Source organism: Entelurus aequoreus, linkage group LG05 (assembly GCF_033978785.1).
Source record: "Entelurus aequoreus isolate RoL-2023_Sb linkage group LG05, RoL_Eaeq_v1.1, whole genome shotgun sequence".
Lineage (NCBI taxonomy): Eukaryota > Metazoa > Chordata > Actinopteri > Syngnathiformes > Syngnathidae > Entelurus > Entelurus aequoreus.
This window is the reverse complement of record NC_084735.1, coordinates 13342094-13362465: the sequence shown is the minus strand read 5'-3', so window position 1 is coordinate 13362465 and position 20372 is coordinate 13342094. Positions and strand designations below refer to the sequence as shown.

The following is a 20372-nucleotide window of genomic DNA, read 5'->3' as shown; positions in this document are numbered from 1 at the left end:
GAGAGGCGCAGAAGGAAGTCAAAGGTGGTAACAGATGTTCAAGTGTGTACCCCTCTACTTACCACCTGAGTGGGCTTGAGTGACTCGCCGTCAAAGTGCGTGAGGCTGGAGGTGTCGTCCGGTAGTCCGTCGCAGTCCTCCAGCTCCTGGGAGTTGCAGGCCGGCTTGTCCTTGTCGGGGTTGGCGAGCTGGGAAGCGACGGGGACAACAGAAGGTGGCGGGTTATTCTCCCGTTTGCATTGATTAGCATTGAAGCGGCGCCTGATTAGCATGGAGACCCTCAAGTGGGAACAGATGATGCTAACGTGGGCTGGGAGGAAATGGGCAAAAACGTGAGGGCGAGGAGGGCGGAAGGAGGCTCGGAGCAACTGGAGGGGGTTGTTGGCCACAATGGATGGAGGCTCATTTAAAAGTTGGAGGGGACAACTTGTATAAAGGAGAGGACAAACATTGAAAGGCTGCTACATTGGAGTCATAGCCTTTAACCCAGGCCTGGCCCTAACCAATCTGGCGCCCCAGGCAAGATTTTAGGTGGCGCCCCCCCACATCGGCAGTGAAGTGTATATACTCACAAGAAACCGAATAGCTTTGTCTTTGACCTTTTTTTTTACTTAAAGAAAGCAAATTAACATATTATATGAGAATGTTATGTTATGATTATCTTTAACCGAATCACAGCAGTGCTGAAATTAAAAAACAGCATTCCCTCTCATGTGATATTGCTTAATTAACATTAATGATGTGCACTTTAACAACTCGGCTTACAACTATACCTAATATATAAAGGGGTGGAAAAGTGACGATTACCTGCAGGGCAAACATTAGCTAACCAGAAGGCAATAACAATGTCAACAAAAAACACCTGCTTAAAAGATCTAATACAAATGTCCCTGAGGAATGTAAGGTGGGAGTACTGTAATTACCTAACGTTACATTATTATTTTCCATAACAATTTAGCCCCCTCCACAATATTAACCCGACGTTAAAACAGAACTAGCTATTTATTGATTAGCAATTGCCGAATCCTGTAGCATTAGCTTAATGTTAAAAAGCCAGGTTACTATCACATTCTGTAACAGACAAATAATTTCATGTGGGCTAACGTTACCTACCTGCTACCTCTGTCTTTTTCTCGTTTCTCCTCCTCTTCTTTTCTCTTTTTTCTTCCCTGAGCACCTGACAGTTTTGGCCGTTTTGACATCTAGAGTTGATTTTTTGACGTGGTGAGTCCAAAAAGAGTCATGATACGGGAAGGAAGGGGGCGCACCGTAGCGTAATGTTGTAACAAATAATATTTCTATTAAATAGGCTTTACTTTGCATTTTAATTAACGTGGGATTATTTTTTGTATTTAGAAATAATAGTACCAACTTTTATTTTTTTATTTATTTTTTCTCCAACATTTGTGGCACTGGCGTGGCGCCCCCTGATGGACGGCGCCCTTAGCATTTGCCTATACGGCCTATGCCACGGGCCAGCCCTGCTTTAACCTCTTAAAGTTGTTTGTTGACATGCTTTTTTTATTTCTCTTTGCTATTTGGGCTTATTGGACCCTAATTAGAATAAAAACTAAGAATCATCTTTTGATATGATGTACTTAGTCCATAAGTACACACACGTGTACTTCATGTTTAGTGACATGCTAATTCTTATTTTTACACTTTTTTTTCCCAAATTCCATTGTATGTTATACTCTTCTGACACCACCAGATGTCAGTATAAGTGTCCACATAAGTGGCCATAAGACCCCAAAATTCAGTAGTGTACACAATTTTGGAAATAAGAGTTAAAAAGGTGCTGTCCACGCATGTGGCCACTAGGCCTTTTAGTAGACAGCTTCGGATTTTTCACGGTACTATCACACTATGCATTGCCGGAATCCATTTTGGAGGGCGAGCGCCATTGTTCACGACATATTTCCCAACAATGGCTTGGATTTCACTGACCTCAAGTCCATCCATTTTCTACTGCCCGTTAAATACGCGTGGTGGTCAAGCGAGCTCTGTTCTCAATAGGTACTAGGGTTGTACGGTATACCGGTACCAGTATAGTACCGCGATACTGATAAATCATATTCCCTACTATACCGCCTCTGAAAAGTACCAGTTCCCTGCCCCCCTTTTTTTACGTGGTGACATTGCAGAGGAGCATGTTGGGCAGCGCACACACACACAGAGTACTTACAAGCAGACACAGTGTGTAGACAGAAAAGGGAGAATGGACACATTTTGGTGTAAAAAGTAAAGATAAAGGTGAAGTTATAACACTGAAACACCCTCAGGAAGAGCTGCTTTAAGACATGACTAGCTAGCTAGCGGCTAACATCCATCCACAGTGTTTTAGCTACTTCTGAATCACTAATCCTGGCCTCCATGGCGACAAATAAAGTAAGTTTCTTGCAAGTATTACTATCACTGGAGGACGAGGAATAGCTAAACATGCTTCACTACACACCGTAGGAGGATGCAATAGCTCACCGGCGTCACAATGTAAACAAATGCCATGGGTGGATCTACACCTGACATCCACTGTAATGATACCAAGTACAAGAGCGTATCTAGTTGATACTACTATGATTACATCTATATTTTTTAGCATCACAAAATCTTTTTTTTTAAATGTATATTATGTTTATAAAGTCAGTAAATACGTCCCTGGACACATGAGGACTTTGAATATGACCAATGTATGATCCTGTAACTACTTGGTATCGGATCGACACCTAAATGTGTGGTATCATCCAAAACCAATGTAAAGTATCAAAGAAGAGAAGAATAAGTGATTATTACATTTTAGCAGAAGTGTAGATAGAACATGTTAAAACCGAAAATAAGCAGATTTTAACAGTAAATGAACAACTAGATTAATAATAAATTTTTACAGTTTGTCCCTCATAATATTGACAAAAAAATGGGTGTATAAATGACACAATATGTTACTGCATACGTCAGCAGACTAATTAGGAGTCTTTGTTTGTTTACTTACTACTAAAAGACAAGTTGTCTAGTATGTTCACTATTTTATTTAGGACTAATTTACAATAATAAACATATGTTTCATGTACACTAATATTTTTTGTTACAATAAAGACAATAATTACATTTTTTGTGGTGCCCTTTATTTAGAAAAGTATCGAAGTACATTACCAAAATATTGGTATCGGGACAACTCACAAAAATAAAAAAAAGCTACCTAAAACGAGCGCCTTTCCGTGTTGTTCTCGCCCTCTCCGGGTCTAAGTTGGATGTCAAAGTTGACCAACTTCTCAGTTTATGTTCACAAAATTCTACTATCCAGGTGAGAGGCATGATTTATAATCTAGAATTAACTTTCACCAACTCAGAGGTGACGGAGGAGCAGCAGCAGCTCAGTATGTCAATATAGCAGCATAAGCTATTTAGCGGCCTGTGATCGGGAAACTGCTAAAAGTAGTTCCTCTGTGTTAGCTTTTATAATAACATTTTCGCTAATACTTGGTTAATATTCAAGAACACAAAATGTAAATGTATTATTTTTCACGTTTTTTTTAATGTTTTTAGTGGACTTTATGGGCGGAATAGTGTATTGCCATTGGCTGCATTATTAGCCTCCTTGTACTTGCCGTATTTTACTAATTAGTATGCATTAAAAAAAGAAAAATGTGTTCTTGTCCTACATCAGGATTGTGAATGATAGGCAAAATTCCACCAAAAAAGTGTAGTTACCCTTTAGACGCATCAGGCAGGTAGTTGAATGATGCGGAAACGTTTGTTACTGGATACCTTTTAACGTTCCTGCCTATCTGTAAGTAATATGCAGCAATATTTATTTGATACTTGTTTATATTGACAAATATGCTGTTTTGGACTACAACAATCTTCAATTAAGGACACGTACTACCTATGTCTAGCTTGTGTGCTATTGCGTGCTTAGCTGTTGTGTAGCTGCTACCTCCTAGAAGCCTATAACGTAGTCTAGAATATAACTATAGATGTCAACATTGTGTACGTGCTGAAAGATTCATTTATGATTGTTGTCCTTATCAAAATATAACTATAGATATCAACATTGTGTACGTGCTGAAAGATTCATTTATGATTGTTTATCAAAATATAACTATAGATATCAACATTGTGTTCGTGCTGAAAGATTCATTTATGATTGTTTATCAAAATATAACTATAGATGTCAACATTGTGTACGTGCTGAAAGATTAATTTATGATTGTTTATCAAAATATAACTATAGATGTCAACATTGTGTACGTGCTGAAATATTCATTTATGATTATTTATCAAAATATAACAATAGATGTCAACATTGTGTACATGCTGAAAGATTCATTTATGATTGTTTATCAAAATATAACTATAGATGTCAATATTGTGTACATGCTGAAAGATTCATTTATGATTGTTTATCAAAATATAACTATAGATGTCAACATTGTGTACGTGCTGAAAGATTAATTTATGATTGTTTATCAAAATATAACTATAGATGTCAACATTGTGTACGTGCTGAAAGATTAATTTATGATTGTTTATCAAAATATAACTATAGATGTCAACATTGTGTACGTGCTGAAAGATTAATTTAAGATTGTTTATCAAAATATAACTATAGATGTCAACATTGTGTACGTGCTGAAAGATTAATTTATGATTATTTATCAAAATATAACTATAGATGTCAACATTGTGTACATGCTGAAAGATTCATTTATGATTGTTTATCAAAATATAACTATAGATGTCAATATTGTGTACATGCTGAAAGATTCATTTATGATTGTTTATCAAAATATAACTATAGATGTCAACATTGTGTACGTGCTGAAAGATTAATTTATGATTGTTTATCAAAATATAACTATAGATGTCAACATTGTGTACGTGCTGAAAAATTAATTTATGATTGTTTATCAAAATATAACTATAGATGTCAACACTGTGTACGTGCTGAAAGATTAATTTATGTTTGCTAATCAAAATATAACTATAGATGTCAACATTGTGTACGTGCTGAAAGATTCATTTATGTTTTTAATCAAAATATAACTCTAGATGTCAACATTGTGTTCGTGCTGAAAGATTAATTTATGATTGTTTATCAAAATATAACTATAGATGTCAACATTGTGTATGTGCTGAAAGATTCATTTATGATTGTTTATCAAAATATAACTATAGATGTCAACATTGTGTACGTGCTGAAAGATTCATTTATGATTGTTTATCAAAATATAACTGTAGATGTCAACATTGTGTATGTGCTGAAAGATTCATTTATGATTGTTTATCAAAATATAACTGTAGATGTCAACATTGTGTATGTGCTGAAAGATTCATTTATGATTGTTTATCAAAATATAACTATAGATGTTAACATTGTGTATGTGCTGAAAGATTAGTTTATGATTGTTTATCAAAATATAACTGTAGATGTCAACATTGTGTATGTGCTGAAAGATTCATTTATGATTGTTTATCAAAATATAACTATAGATGTTAACATTGTGTATGTGCTGAAAGATTCATTTATGATTGTTTCGGACATTTTAGATGCAAGCCTATACAATCCGATAAAGTACTTGTTATTTTGATGATATTGGAAAACCCTTACCGGGTCTTCAGAGGTCAGGTGGTTCAGCCTCTCAAGGATGAGGGCGGCCTGCTCGTCGCTCATCACGTGCTCCCCTCTGCGGTCGCCGATGACCAGCTCGGGCCACATGGGTCCCACGGTGCGCTTCTCCAGCGTCACTTCCAGGCTGAGGAGACACAAAAAAAAAAAGTGTTCCGTTTAAGAAGGTAATGTGTGACGGAGGGTTGGCACACCTTCTGTCCTCCCTGATCACCCAGGCGCTGGCCTCGGGGTCCACGGAGGCGTACAGCTGGCCCTCTAGCAAGGGGGCCACTCCCTGGACGCCCAGGCTGATGTTGTCCGCCGTCAGCCGGAAGTGGACGCTTTCTTTGGTGACGCCCTCGGGCATGCGGACGCAGGCCGTGATGTCCTCTGCGGTCTGCTGCCAGAAGTAAAAGGGTTCTGGACACAAGAGGATTATTGATTAAAAAAAAACATCTGGTACAACTGGTTGTGAATATTGAGAAGATGCAGATGGAATACTTCTGTCAGTACCATTTGACTTCAAGTCTGCTCATTAGGATGTTTTCAAGGTATTTTATTTTGAAAATGAACCAGAGGTTTTATTTAGCATCTTTGGGCACCACACAATTCGTCGTTTTTTTCCCCACAGAGACATTATGCACCAGGTGGAAGTGGAAGCAGTACCGGTACCAAAATGTATTTCGATACTTTTCTAAATAAAGGGCACCACAAAAAAATGTCATTATTGTCTTCATTGTAACAAAAAATCTTAGGGTACATGAATCATATGTTTATTATTGTAATTTAGTCCTTAAATAAAATAATGAACATACTAGACAACTTGTCTTTTAGTAGTAAGTAAACAAACAAAGACTTCTAATTAGTCTGCTGACGTATGCAGTAACATATTGTGTAATTTATACACCTATTATTTTGTACACATTATGAGGGACAAACTGTAAAAATTGATTATTAATCTACTTGTTCATTTACTGTAAATATCTGCTTACATTCTGTTTTAACATGTTCTATCTACACTTCTGTTAAAATGTAATAATCACTTATTCTTCTTTTATTTGATACTTTACATTAGAGAGTTAGAGTTAGAGTTTGAGTTTATTTCGAACATGCAAGCATACAACATGATACATCACAATTTCCAGTTTCTCTTTTCAACATGTTCGAAAAGGAGTACGAAGAAGCAGAGCTTATTTAATCCTACCCCTTTTCTTTACATAACAGTTGCTGAAACTTTTTTATTCACTTCCTGTTCTCAATTTATTCACAATAACTCCATAGGTAATCACAATAAAAATAAATAAATAAATAATAGTAAGAATTTAATAATAATAATTGGTGAAGTAAGTCATATTTCATGTGATGAGATAAGTAAGATTACTTTAAGAATGAATGAATGGATGGATGAAATAAATTGAGAATGTTTGTCATGGTTCTTCTTCTTTGTACTTTGTAAACACTAAGTTTGAAGAGTTTCTTGAAGTGGATCATATTAGTACATTGTTTGATTGCTTTGCTTAATCCATTCCATAATTTAATTCCACATATTGATATACTGAAGGTCTTAAGTGTTGTACGTGCGTACAAATGTTTTAAATTAAATTTTTCTCTAAGATTATATTTCTCCTCTTTTGTTGAGAAGAATTGTTGTATATTCTTGGGTAGCAGGTTATTGTTTGCTTTGTGCATAATTTTAGCTGTTTGCAAATTCACTATGTCGTGGAATTTCAGTATCTTTGATTCAATAAATAAAGGATTTGTATGTTCTGTATATCCAACATTATGTATTATTCTAACTGATCTTTTTTGTAACACCGTTAATAAATGAAGTGTACTTTTGTAATTATTTCCCCATATTTCTACACAGTAGCTCAGATATGGTAACACTAGTGAGCAGTAGAGAATATGAAGTGATTTTTTGTCTAGAACATGTTTTGCTTTATTCATTATTGACGTGTTTCTTGCTACTTTATGTTGTATATTTTTTACGTGAGATTTCCAGTTCAATTTATCATCAATCATTATACCTAGAAATTTGGTTTCATTTACTCTTTCAATTTCTTTTCCGTCTATTTGTATTTGTGTTTGACTTTCTCTACTACTGTTACCAAATAGCATTATTTTAGTTTTGCTGAGATTCAACGATAATCTATTTTTGTCAAACCATCTTTTTAATTTGTTAATTTCTTCTGTTATTATTTGTATTATCTCCTGTGTGTTCTCTCCTGAACAAAACGCTGTTGTATCATCCGCAAATAATACTAACTTTAAATCTTTTGTAACTTTACAAATGTCATTTATATAGAGATTGAATAATTTAGGTCCTAATATTGATCCCTTAGGTACACCACAGGATATATTTAGCGTTGTAGACATGTGTTCGCCTAGCTTCACGTATTGTTTCCTGTTCGTTAGATAACTTCTTATCCAGTTTAAGACTAACCCTCTGATGCCATATCGTTCTAGTTTTTTGATTAAAATATTGTGATTAATTGTGTCAAATGCTTTAGTTAGATCCATAAAAACTGCCGCTGCACATTTTTTACTGTCTATTGCATTGGTAATTTCCTCTGTTATTTCAATTAAAGCCATTGAAGTTGAGATATTAGCTCTGTATCCATATTGGTTCTCTTCGAGTATTCTATTTTTATTTATGAAACTCTCTAATCTGTTATTAAACAGTTTTTCAATGATTTTAGAAAATTGTGGAAGTAAAGAAACAGGTCTATAATTTGTAAATTGATGTTTATCTCCAGTCTTATAAATTGGTGCAACTTTAGCTATTTTCATTTTGTTTGGGAATGTACGTGTTTGAAATGATAGATTACTAATATACATTAATGGTCCTGAGATCTCTTCTATAACCTTTTTTATCGTTTCCATATCAATTCCATTACAATCAGTTGAAGTCTTAGATTTACATTTTTTCACGATTGTAACTATTTCCTCCTGTGTCACATTACTGAGGAACATGGAGTTGGAATTTCGCTCTATGGTATCATTATATTCCTCAATTGGAACTGGGTCTGGAATCCTTTCTTCCAATTTTGGTCCAATATTTGTGTGCCATTTTTAATAATGCTATTGAGGATGCCCCATGTTGCTCTCATATTATTTTTGTTCCTGTCCAATAATTCACTGTAATATTCTTTTCTACATGATCGTAGTATATCTGTTAACTTGTTTTTATACTTTTTGTACTTAATTTCTGCCTCTATAGTTCTTTGTGCTATAAATTCTCTATATAGTGTATTCTTCTTCTTCAAGCATTTTTTAATCCTTTTGTCATCCATGGTTGATTATTCTTTCTCTGCTTGTTACTGAGTTGTATCCATGGACAATGTTTGTCATAAAGTATTATGAACTTGTTTAAGAAATGTTCATATGCTTCATCAACCTCTTTTTCATTGTACACATTGTCCCAATCTTGCTTTTGTAGCTCACTTTTTGAAAGTTTTGATACCACGCATTTAGGTATCAATACGATACCAAGTAGTTACAGGATCATACATAGGTCATATTCAAAGTCCTCATGTGTACAGGGATGTATTTCCTGACTTTATAAACATAATATACATTTAAAAAAAAGGAAAAAAGATTTTGTTATGCTAAAAAATATCGATATAATCATAGTAGTATTGACTATATACGCTCTTGTACTTGGTATCATTACAGTGTTTCCCATAAACTGCCAAGATAACTGTGGCGGTGGGGGCGTGGCTATGGGCGTGGCCACCATGACATCATCGAGGAATTTGCATAATTTACTACAATGATATGATTTTCTCTAAAAAGGCTCAAAAAATTTATACTTACTAATTAATAATAGCAGTTTTGTTTTAAACGTCCATCCATCCATCCATTTTACAATATAATTACAACACATTATGTACATATTTATATACAGATTTGAACAATAAGTTATTCACTGAAATATATTTATTAATTGTGGTTCTTACAAAAAATATATCTTATAAAAATATAAAGGTTAAAATGTCTCTTAAAGCTCTGCCCCTTTAATTAGTGCTTACTAAATAATTTAACTTTAGCCTACCACTACAACCATATTATTTACCAGCAACATAAAGTGAAACAGAGGCAGAGGTGTCCTGCCACAGTCAGTAACAAATAAACAGAAAACAGTAGTGGTGGTAGATAGACACAAAGCTTCATCAAATATCTGATCCACTGAACAAAGAGCTCCAAAAATCTTGATCCTACACTTCTCTTTTGTAAAGTAAATCTGAACAGCCGATATGGACATCTACATCAACTATATGATTTGCCTGAGAAGCTGGACAGGACAAAAAAAAAATAAAAACATTTTTTGTGGCGGCCTTAATTCTTTCGTGGCGGCCCGCTACAAATAAATGAATGTGTGGGAAACACTGCATTACAGTGGATGTCAGGTGTAGATCCACCCATGGCGTTTGTTTACATTGTGACGCCGGTGAGCTATTGTATCCTCCAACAGTGTGGAGTGAAGCATGTTTAGCTATTCCTCGTCCTACAGTGATAACGCAACTTGTAATAAACTTACTTCATTTGCCAGGATTAGTGATTTAGAAGACGGGAAAACACTTCCGACTGCGGATGAATGTTAGCCATGTCTTAAAACACCTCTTCCTGAGGGTGTTTCAGTGGTATAACTTCACCTTTATATTTCATTTTCCATCAAAATGCGTCCATTCTCCCTTTTCTGTCTACACAGTGTCTGCTTGTAAGTACTCTGTGTGTGTGCGCTGCCCAACATGCTCCTCTGCTCCTAAAACCAGCAATGTCACCACGTGTCGACGACGTGCCGTCATGCCTGTAAAAAAAAGGGGGAACCGGTACTTTTCAAACAGAGCATAGTACTGTTTTTGATTCATTAGTACCGCGATACTATACTAGTACCGGTGTACCGTACAACCCTAGAGGCCAACAAAGCCTGAAGGAATGACTCGGCCCACTATCAGCGCTTCCGTCAGGGGCAATTCTGCAGCCTCGTCCTCCAGTTGATAGCGATACGTTCCTGAGACCCACAAACAACAATCTGTCCCTAGACGACCTGGAGCCTAACGCCCCTCTGCTCATTCACTCCCAGGCATCTTTTTGTTCCTTTTCTGCACATTCTCGCCTCAGCTTAAAAGCGTTCCTCCCTCGGTCGCCAATGATTCAAGCAAGGAAATCAAAAACAGCGCCAAAACATTCCAAAGAGCTCATTTTCGCACACCCACTCTCTTCTTTGGACTGGAAATATGGCATGAAATTTTGGAGAAAAAGGCGGAGGAGGCCCTGATGCCACATATCTCTGCACCGGGCTTGTCGTCTCGCAATGATGACAAAGTGTGCTGACTCATCGAAACAAGATCCTGACTCATTCAACACAGTTACCACATGCTGGGCGATACTTACAAATGTTGCATATATGGTGTCAATCACAGAATAATACGGCATATGTGTGTGTGGCCCGGGTGGCATTTTCGATCAACAGCTCTTTTTGTTGAATATTTTCACAATAAAATGCATGCATACAGTTAGGGCTGGGTAATATTGCTAAAAACTGTATCTCTATATAAATGTTTGATATCGGTTTAATTTAATTATTTTTCTAAGACCTATGGAAAATAAATAGCAGGAGGAAAAATATATTTAAATGTAGATATTTTTATTTCAACCTTCCTCTGATTATAATCCCCTCAAATGTCAAGGCAGAAAGGAAAGAAAATGTCAACAAAACCATCAATCAAAAACAATCAATGTAAACAAAATTGCAACAATAACCTATAAATGTCAACATTGTGTATGTGCTGAAATATTCATTTATGATTATTTATCAAAATATAACTATAGATGTCAACATTGTGTATGTGCTGAAAGATTCATTTATGATCGTTTATCAAAATTTAACTATAGATGTCAACAATGTGTATGTGCTGAAATATTCATTTATGATTGTTTATCAAAATATAACTATAGATGTCAACATTGTGTACGTGCTGAAAGATTCATTTATGATTGTTTATCAAAATATAACTATAGATGTCAACATTGTGTATGTGCTGAAAGATTCATTTATGATTGTTTATCAAAATATAACTATAGATGTCAACATTGTGTATGTGCTGAAAGATTCATTTATGATTATTTATCAAAATATAACTATAGATGTCAACATTGTGTACGTGCTGAAAGATTCATTTATGATCGTTTAACAAAATATAACTATGGATGTCAACATTGTGTATGTGCTGAAATATTAATTTATGATCGTTTAAATATAACTATAGATGTCAACATTGTGTACGTGCTGAAAGACTCATTTACAGTATGATCGTTTATCAAAATTTAACTATAGATGTCAACATTGTGTATGTGCTGAAAGATTAATTTATGATTGTTTATCAAAATATAACTATAGATGTCAACATTGTGTATGTGCTGAAAGATTCATGTATGATTGTTTATCAAAATATAACTATAGATGTCAACATTGTGTACGTGTTGAAAGATTCATTTATGATCGTTTCAATATATCTATAGATGTCAACATTGTCTACGTGCTGAAAGATTCATGTATGATTGTTTATCAAAATATAACTATAGATGTCAACATTGTGTACGTGCTAAAAGACTCATTTACAGTATGGTCGTTTATCAAAATTTAACTATAGATGTCAACATTGTGTATGTGCTGAAATATTCATGTATGATTGTTTATCAAAATATAACTATAGATCTCAACATTGTGTACGTGCTGAGAGATTCATTTATGATTGTTTATCAAAATATAACTATAGATGTCAACATTGTGTACGTGCTGAAATATTCATGTATGATTGTTTATCAAAATATAACTATAGATGTCAACATTGTGTACGTGCTGAAAGATTCATTTATGATGGTTTATCAAAATATAACTATATATGTCAACATTGTGTATGTGCTGAAAGATTCATTTATGATCGTTTATCAAAATATAACTATAGATGTCAACATTGTGTCCGTGCTGAAAGATTCATTTATGATTGTTTATCAAAATATAACTATAGATGTCAACATTGTGTACGTGCTGAAAGATTCATTTATGATTGTTTATCAAAATATAACTATAGATGTCAACATTGTGTACGTGCTGAAAGATTCATTTATGATTGTTTATCAAAATATAACTATAGATGTCAACATTGTGTACGTGCTGAAAGATTCATTTATGATTGTTTATCAAAATATAACTATAGATGTCAACATTGTGTCCGTGCTGAAAGATTAATTTATGATTATATGATTATATAACTATAACTGCGCGACCCTTCAATTGTTTTTTCCGATTATTATATTTTCATAAATGGTGAGGAGCCATAATCGAAATGGAAATTAAAATTCTATTAATTGTCTAGCCCTACAACAAACCCTTGCATCTGCAAGTGAACACTGCTTCACTCAACATAAACTAATTCACAATTTAAATATTCCATCCTGGATACGTGGGTTGGTTTAGCATTGAATAAAGCCTTGCTAAAATATGCATCTGCAGGTAAACAAGCACCACTTTGAACATCTGGCTCTTCCTCTAAGAGAAATGGATTGTTTTTAGCAGAACCTTTCAAGTGAACTCGGAACCAACAAGGTAATGAGGGCGACCCGGACAACCTAATAAAACCTTAATGATGATGAATGTGGTGTGGTCACAGGTCTCATGGAGGGAGGCGGGACTGTTGGTCAGGGTTCAGGTATTGGATTTCATGGGATGGAGCAATGTTGTAACATTTCTTTGAATTCATTTGAAATGGGAATTAATTGAAGGGACCATGTGGTGAGAGACACATTGGCTCAGTCCGAAGTCCCCCACTTTCCTCTTCTTAACCCTCCCCCATGGCTTGTCAAACGTACAGTCCACGAGGCGAACAGGTTTTAATCCGGCCCTAAATATGCCCACTGGATGTCGCAATAGCAATTTAAGTGTAACCCATGTCACACATGACTGTGTTTAAAGATGACGTGTCAGCTGACTTTAAGCGCCTTCTGGATTGGCTGCAGCAACTCCAATCAGCGCAGGTGTAAGCAATCAGCTGCTCCTGTTGTGGCTGGCAGCAGATGGCGGCAGAATCGAGGCACAGTACCTTCTTTCATTGGAAATTATCCACTCTAAGGATAAAATAAGATGCAAAGACTCAAGTCAACTTGACCATCATCTTTGTAGTTAGAGCAGTGGTTCTTAACCTGGGTTCGATCGAACCCTAGGGGTTCAGTGAGTCGGCCTCAGGGGTTCGGCGGAGGTCAAGACACACCCGACTCATCGTGTAAATAAAAAACTTCTTCCTATCGGCGTACTATGGTTACCACCAAACAATATTCCCTCTAATTTTCCATCTGATTTACAGGTGTGTAATTTGTTGTGAGTTCATGTACTGTGTTGGTTTTGTTCTTTGAACAAGGTGATGTTCATGCACGGTTCATTTTGTGCACCACTAAAAAAACATATAACTTTGTTTTGAATTTGAAAATTTTTTTATTTTTTATTTTTCACGAAAGAAGGGTTCGGTGAATGCGCATATGAAACTGGTCCTCCAACAAGGTTAAGAACTACTGAGTTAGAGTTCCAAGCAGCGCTTGCAATTGGTTGAAAGCACGATGCGCACCCTGAACTCCATTGTAAAAATGTGTGTTTCTACATTTGTTGTGTTTGTTCCATTTCATTTTATGCTTGAATCTACCATGTTCACATTGGTTAACTTTGTAGTTATGTTACCTTGATTATGGCTATAGTAACTGTTGTGGTAATATTACAATTGTAATATTTGAATGAAGATAGATGAATGTGTTTTTTTAGGAAACACTCTATTGCTTTTCCAAACACCTTTAATGGTGAACAGCCAACATGAGAATCTTAACCAGGATTTGTAAAAACAGAGAGACAAAGTCCAAGTTCGTTGTGTTCTTCATGGAGTTTTTGAAACGGCACCCTTTTTTTTTTTAGAATTTTCAGCTAACTTGAAGTGTTTTTTCAAGAGGATTATTTGTCATGTGTGCATTTTCAGAATCGGCTGGTTCTATTTGTGGCCAAATTTTGACAAAAAAGACTTTTCACAAACATGTAACATGTGACATTAATGATGAGGCAGAAAACAAGGAAAGCAGTGTTCAGAAGCAACAACCTACGCCTTGCTGGCATGTCGTAACGAGCGCTGAAAACATACAATAAACAAACAGTGGCAGCGGCTGTGCTGTTTATTCTTTCCAAATGGATAAAACAAATAATATAACCACGGCTATTTTAGCAAAACATACTGGAACTCGATCAATCTAACAAGCGATAAGAAATACAACAAACAATTAAGTATTGAGTAGCAACGGGCGAACATCTGTACAAAACCATGAGCATCATTGTTATTAACAACAATAACTATAAGTGTATTATTTACATTTACATCATAAATGTTTTATTATTCGGAAATGTATTAATCGGAAATTTCCAACATTAATAGATATACCGGCCCCCAGAGACATTTTTTCTATAAATGTGGCCCCCTGAGTCAAAATAACTGCCCAGGCCTGCTGTAGGAGGACAAAAATTACACAACTCTTTGTAGTTGTTGGAACGCCCACTTTGTTTGTGTTTATGCGTTGTGTTTATGTCAAATTCGTAAGACGATGGCAGCCACTCAAGGAGCCCAAAGGCTGTTCGTCACAATGGAAGGTTTGGGCCGGGCTGTGGGAACACAGACTGTGGCGATTTCTGAACTGAATCGCAAGATGGATCACATCATGGAGAAGCTTGAAAAGGAAAAATTGAATATGAGAGCAGCCAGCATGGACGAATAGAACAGACAAGTCATTGTATTGTCTGCTCGCGGAAAACAAACATCCTAATCTACGATTTGACTCCCTCGAATGGCCTTGACGCTGTGAACAACAGGAACAGGCTGTTCTGAAAACACCCCCGAGGACACCTCAATGATGGACGCTTTTGACCTCCCTCCCTCCTCAACGACACCTGGAGTCGAACTTTTGCTTGCATGCAGAACGGCCCCAGCCTATGAACATTACATCATCACACCCAAGACAATGGGCACATACACACGCACACACACACACTCCACACCTTCACCACCGCTTGTTTCCCCTCGGGGTGATGGACGGCTGGCAGCGCTTCATAGCAGCAGTCCCCCTCCAGGGCTACAACTCCCCGCCCCTCTGTTGCGAGTTGTCGTGATTAAATGTAACGTGTTTATGTGTGCATGGCATGGAGGTTTTTTCCCACTCTATACTAGGCCCCCTTAGGAGCCCAGTCTAGATTGTATTTTTATACTCATCTTCTTCCCCAGCGTTTTACCTTTTTCTTATCTTTTGCGGGGCGCCCTTGGCGACCCATCAGCGTTCCTGTTCTGTAACCCTGTACACTGTTTGTTTGTCTAATCTTGAATGGGTTTGTGCTGAAAACAGTTTCGTTGTACTTGTGCAATGACAATAAAGTCCTATCCTATCCTATGCGTCACTGATTAGAGTATTTGGCAAGCGCAGTTTTGTCCTACCAATTTCGGTGGTCCTTAAACTCATCGTAGTTGTGTGAACTGTGACGGAAGAGTTTGTTTACATGTATAACTTTCATGTCATCCTCGTCCGGACCAGAGGACGACTCTGTGATGTGAATGGACCAAAGGTGACGCCGGTGAGGAATTGTTGAACAAATGGCTTTTGTTTGATCAAGCGAGTCCTCACAATTACAGGTGCTGCAGCAAACCTGGATGAGATGTTAGCCAAATGAAAATCTCTCTCTCTGTTACGGGAACTTCTCCTTATATACCTTCCAGGCAGTCTCATACTCTTTGTTGTCCCAGTCTGGACAAAGCCCAGTTTGTACACATGCAGAAGACATCCGTGTTCTGACCAATTGAGTCGGGTGACCTCCGACCTCTGATCTCTATTGCTATAGGCGGAGGCTCCTACCAGACATCGCTAATGGGTTTATGCTCCACAATGCCCTGGGGCGAGAGCAGAAATCTCTGGATGAGCTGTGATTGACATCTGGACCTGAAGCTATCTAAGAGCGTCTTTCCTTAATGACAGATTCTGTGACCAAGCTTTAAATGCATGCTATCTTACGATCTTACAATAAAAAATGTACACGCTAAAATTTACAGACAATACAACGCCACTCATTGTTTGTGTAATTTTGTCCACCAAACATTTTATGCTGTGCGTGAATGCACAAAGGTGAGCTTTGTTGCTGTTATTGACTTGTATAGAGTGCTAATCAGGCATGCTTTGGTCAGTGCATGACTACAAGCAAATCCATGCTAACATGCTATTTAGGCTAGCTGTATGTACATATTGCATCATTTTGCCTCATTTGTTGGTATATTTGAGCTCATTTAATTTCCTTTACTCATGTACTCTGTGTATTTAATTTATATTTGCATGTCTCATGACACATCATCTGTGTGTAATATTGGCTGCATTTCTGATAGTTGTTTGTGCGCCATGTTGTTCCAGACCACAGCAAACGTTACCACGTTGTTCCAGACCGCAGCAAACGTTACCAGGTTGTTCCAGACCGCAGCAAACGTTACCAGGTTGTTCCAGACCACAGCAAACGTTACGATTATGTTCTAGACCACAGCAAACGTTACCACGTTGTTCCAGACCACAGCAAACGTTACTATGTTGTTCCAGACCACAGCAAACGTTATCATGTTGTTCCAGACCACAGCAAACGTTACCCAGCTTGCAAAGATTGTAATATAGCCATTGGAAGAAGACGGCCTGCCATTTCCTTTAACTTGGACACACACACGTATACCTTTGGTCATTCTAAGCAAGTCATTTCCAGGAGTTATCTCACCCTCTGAGATGTTTAACTAATGTTTAACTAGCCTGCAATGCCTCAGACTGGAAGTCTCTCCAGAGAGTGGTGAGGACGGCGGAAAAGATCATCAGGACTCCTCTTCCTCCTATCTAGGAGATGGCAAAAAGCCGCTGCCTGACCAGCGCTCAGAAAATCTGCAAAGACTCCTCCCACCCCCACCAAGGACTGTTTTCACTGCTGGACTCTAGAAAGAGGTTCCGCAGCCTCCGAAGCAGAACCTCCAGGTTCTGTAACAGCTTCTTCCCTCAGGCCGTAAGACTCTTGAACGCATCATAATTAAATGATCCCCTCAACTCTCCCCAAAATGGATTAACTCGCTGGAATAAAAAAGACAATATAACATACATCCATAAACGTGGACGCATGTGGAAAAGTGCAATATATTTATCTGTACAGTAATCTATTTATTTATTTATATATATTTATATATATTTATTTATTTTATATGTATATTTATATATATTTATTTATTTTATATATATATTTATATATTATTTATATATATTTATTTATTTATATGTGCACCTTATTGCTTTTTTATCCTGCACTACCATGAGCTTATGTAACAAAATTTCGTTCTTATCTGTGCTGTAAAATTCAAATTTGAATGACAATAAAAAGGAAGTCTAAGTCTAATGTGTTCCAATGTTGTAAAAAAGGTGTACATTTGAACAAATTTTGGGTTGCCGGCAACCCCAAACGGGACAAGCGGTAGAAAATGGATGGATGGATGGACCCAGCTCACTTTATCTAGAGGCCCTCACACTTGGCCATTCCTCCTTACCTGATTGAGGTGAACGCGCAAAACAAAGGGGGAGGGGTCAGCATTGGGATTGAGCCATTGTCCACCTCTCAGGCATGACTAAGACGATCAGAACTGCTCCAAAAGAAGCAGCAAAATGTGGAATGAGTTGCACGCTGTGACAAATAAAACGCGGATGAATAAACCCGCGGTGACGCTTCTCCTTGCACCCACCTGGTTTCTTCTCCACTTCCACGGCCTCCGTCACGGGCTGCTTGAGGGGCCGACCGTCCACGTGCGTGACCACGAACGGCTTCTCTGAGGCCACCATGAGGCCGTCGCCCTGCGGCGTCACCGCGGCGTAGTGAGGCACCGACTTCCCCCTCAGGACACGCCTCTTGGTCACTTTGTAATTCTTCTCCAGGCCTGCGGGGAGGAGACGTCTTCATGAGTCCCCGAGGCAGCGTTAACAAGAAGGATGTGACAAAGATGTAGCGCTTGGAGTCAAGTGTCCTGGCACAGTTCTGCAACCTCAGCACCTTCTTTACTCCTCAATCCATCACGTAGTAAAGCACGACTCGCTCTGCTTTTGTTCAAGATCTGCATGCGCCAACGTCCTGCATGATTGAGGAACCATCGATATCTCATTATGCGTGTCACAGCACCCACCTGGCCCCGCCGTGTTGTCCACCGTGATCCACTCCAGCCACACGGAGAAGCCACTTCCTTTGGTTTCCTGGGCGTCCTTGAGGATGCGGAGGAGCAGGACCTCCATGGTGTGGATCTCGGCCTGGACGTGTGACGTGCTGTGGAGGACGACGAAGGGCTCCCCCAAGTCCTCACTGAACAGAGGCTGATGACACAAACGCTCCAGTTGAGCCATTTATTTGCATTCTGCTGCCTAGAAACTACTGCTTTGATACATTTTCAACAGAAAGAAGGGGTGTCCAAAATTTTTCCGCACACCGAAAAATGACAATTTTTATATTTTATATTTTCAAAATCAATACAATACCGTATAAAGATTTTTTTCAACCCTTAGGTTTAATCCCACGGACCCGGAAGGGTCTCAGTCTCAGTCCAAATTTTTGTTTTAAAAAATCATAAATATATGTTGTTTCATTATTATTATTCTACACTTAAAACTGTATATACACTTTAGCTCTGTCGCTATTGAGTAAAAAAAAAAAAAAATTATCAAAGAAAGCTGTTTTTTTATGGCAAAAACACAAAAATATGTCTTATTTTCCCGAATTTTTTTCAAAATGGAATATTTGATGTGAAGTAACTGAAGCCTTAAATAGGTCAACACCATTGATTTTGACTTAATATATTTTTATGAAAAATTTCAGTCCAAAAGGACCTCAAGTGTTAAAAAAAAAAGGGACAAGCGGTAGAAAATGGATGGATGGATGGACTTATTTTTAAACACTTTTATGAGTTGGGCCCTTTTGAATACCCGATTAATTTTAGTGGGATTTTGCATTCTGCTGCATAGAAACTACTGCTTTGATACCTTTTCAACATAAAGAAGGGGTGTCCAAAATTTTTCCGCACACCAAAAAATTAACATTTTTATATTTTCAAAACCAATACAATACTGTATAAAGACTTTTTTCAACCCTTAGGTTTAATCCCACGGCTCAGTCTCAGTCCAAATTTTTGTTTTAAAAAGTCATACATATATATTGTTTCATTATTATTATTCTACACTTAAAACTGTATATACACTTTAGCTCTGTCGCTATAGAGTAAAAAAAAAAAAATTATCAAAGAAAGCTCTGTTTTTTTATGCCAAAAACACAAAAATATGCCTTATTGGGACGGCGTGGCGAAGTTGGTAGAGTGGCCGTGCCAGCAATCGGAGGGTTGCTGGTTACTGGGGTTCAATCCCCACCTTCTACCATCCTAGTCACGTCCGTTGTGTCCTTGGGCAAGACACTTCACCCTTGCTCCTGATGGGTGCTGGTAGCGCCTTGCATGGCAGCTCCCTCCATCAGTGTGTGAATGTGTGTGTGAATGGGTGAATGTGGAAATACTGTCAAAGCGCTTTGAGTACCTTGAAGGTAGAAAAGCGCTATACAAGTATAACCCATTTATCATTTATCATAATTTATTTTCCCGAATTTTTTTCAAAATGGAATATTTGATGTGAAGTAACTGAAGCCTTAAAT

General features: G+C 37.4%; 1 protein-coding gene across 1 annotated transcript in view; it reads right to left on the bottom strand.

The window, feature by feature from the left end:
* Positions 1–20372, bottom strand: part of nudcd1 (NudC domain containing 1) — a 60241-nt gene that overhangs the window by 29663 nt on the left and 10206 nt on the right. The window contains exons 4-8 of the mRNA XM_062047135.1: positions 18868–19051; positions 18433–18624; positions 5818–6025; positions 5606–5750; positions 63–188 (exon numbers count right to left, since the gene is read on the bottom strand). Of these exons, the coding sequence (XP_061903119.1) occupies positions 63–188; positions 5606–5750; positions 5818–6025; positions 18433–18624; positions 18868–19051 (855 nt within the window). The remainder of the gene's footprint in view (positions 1–62; positions 189–5605; positions 5751–5817; positions 6026–18432; positions 18625–18867; positions 19052–20372) is intronic.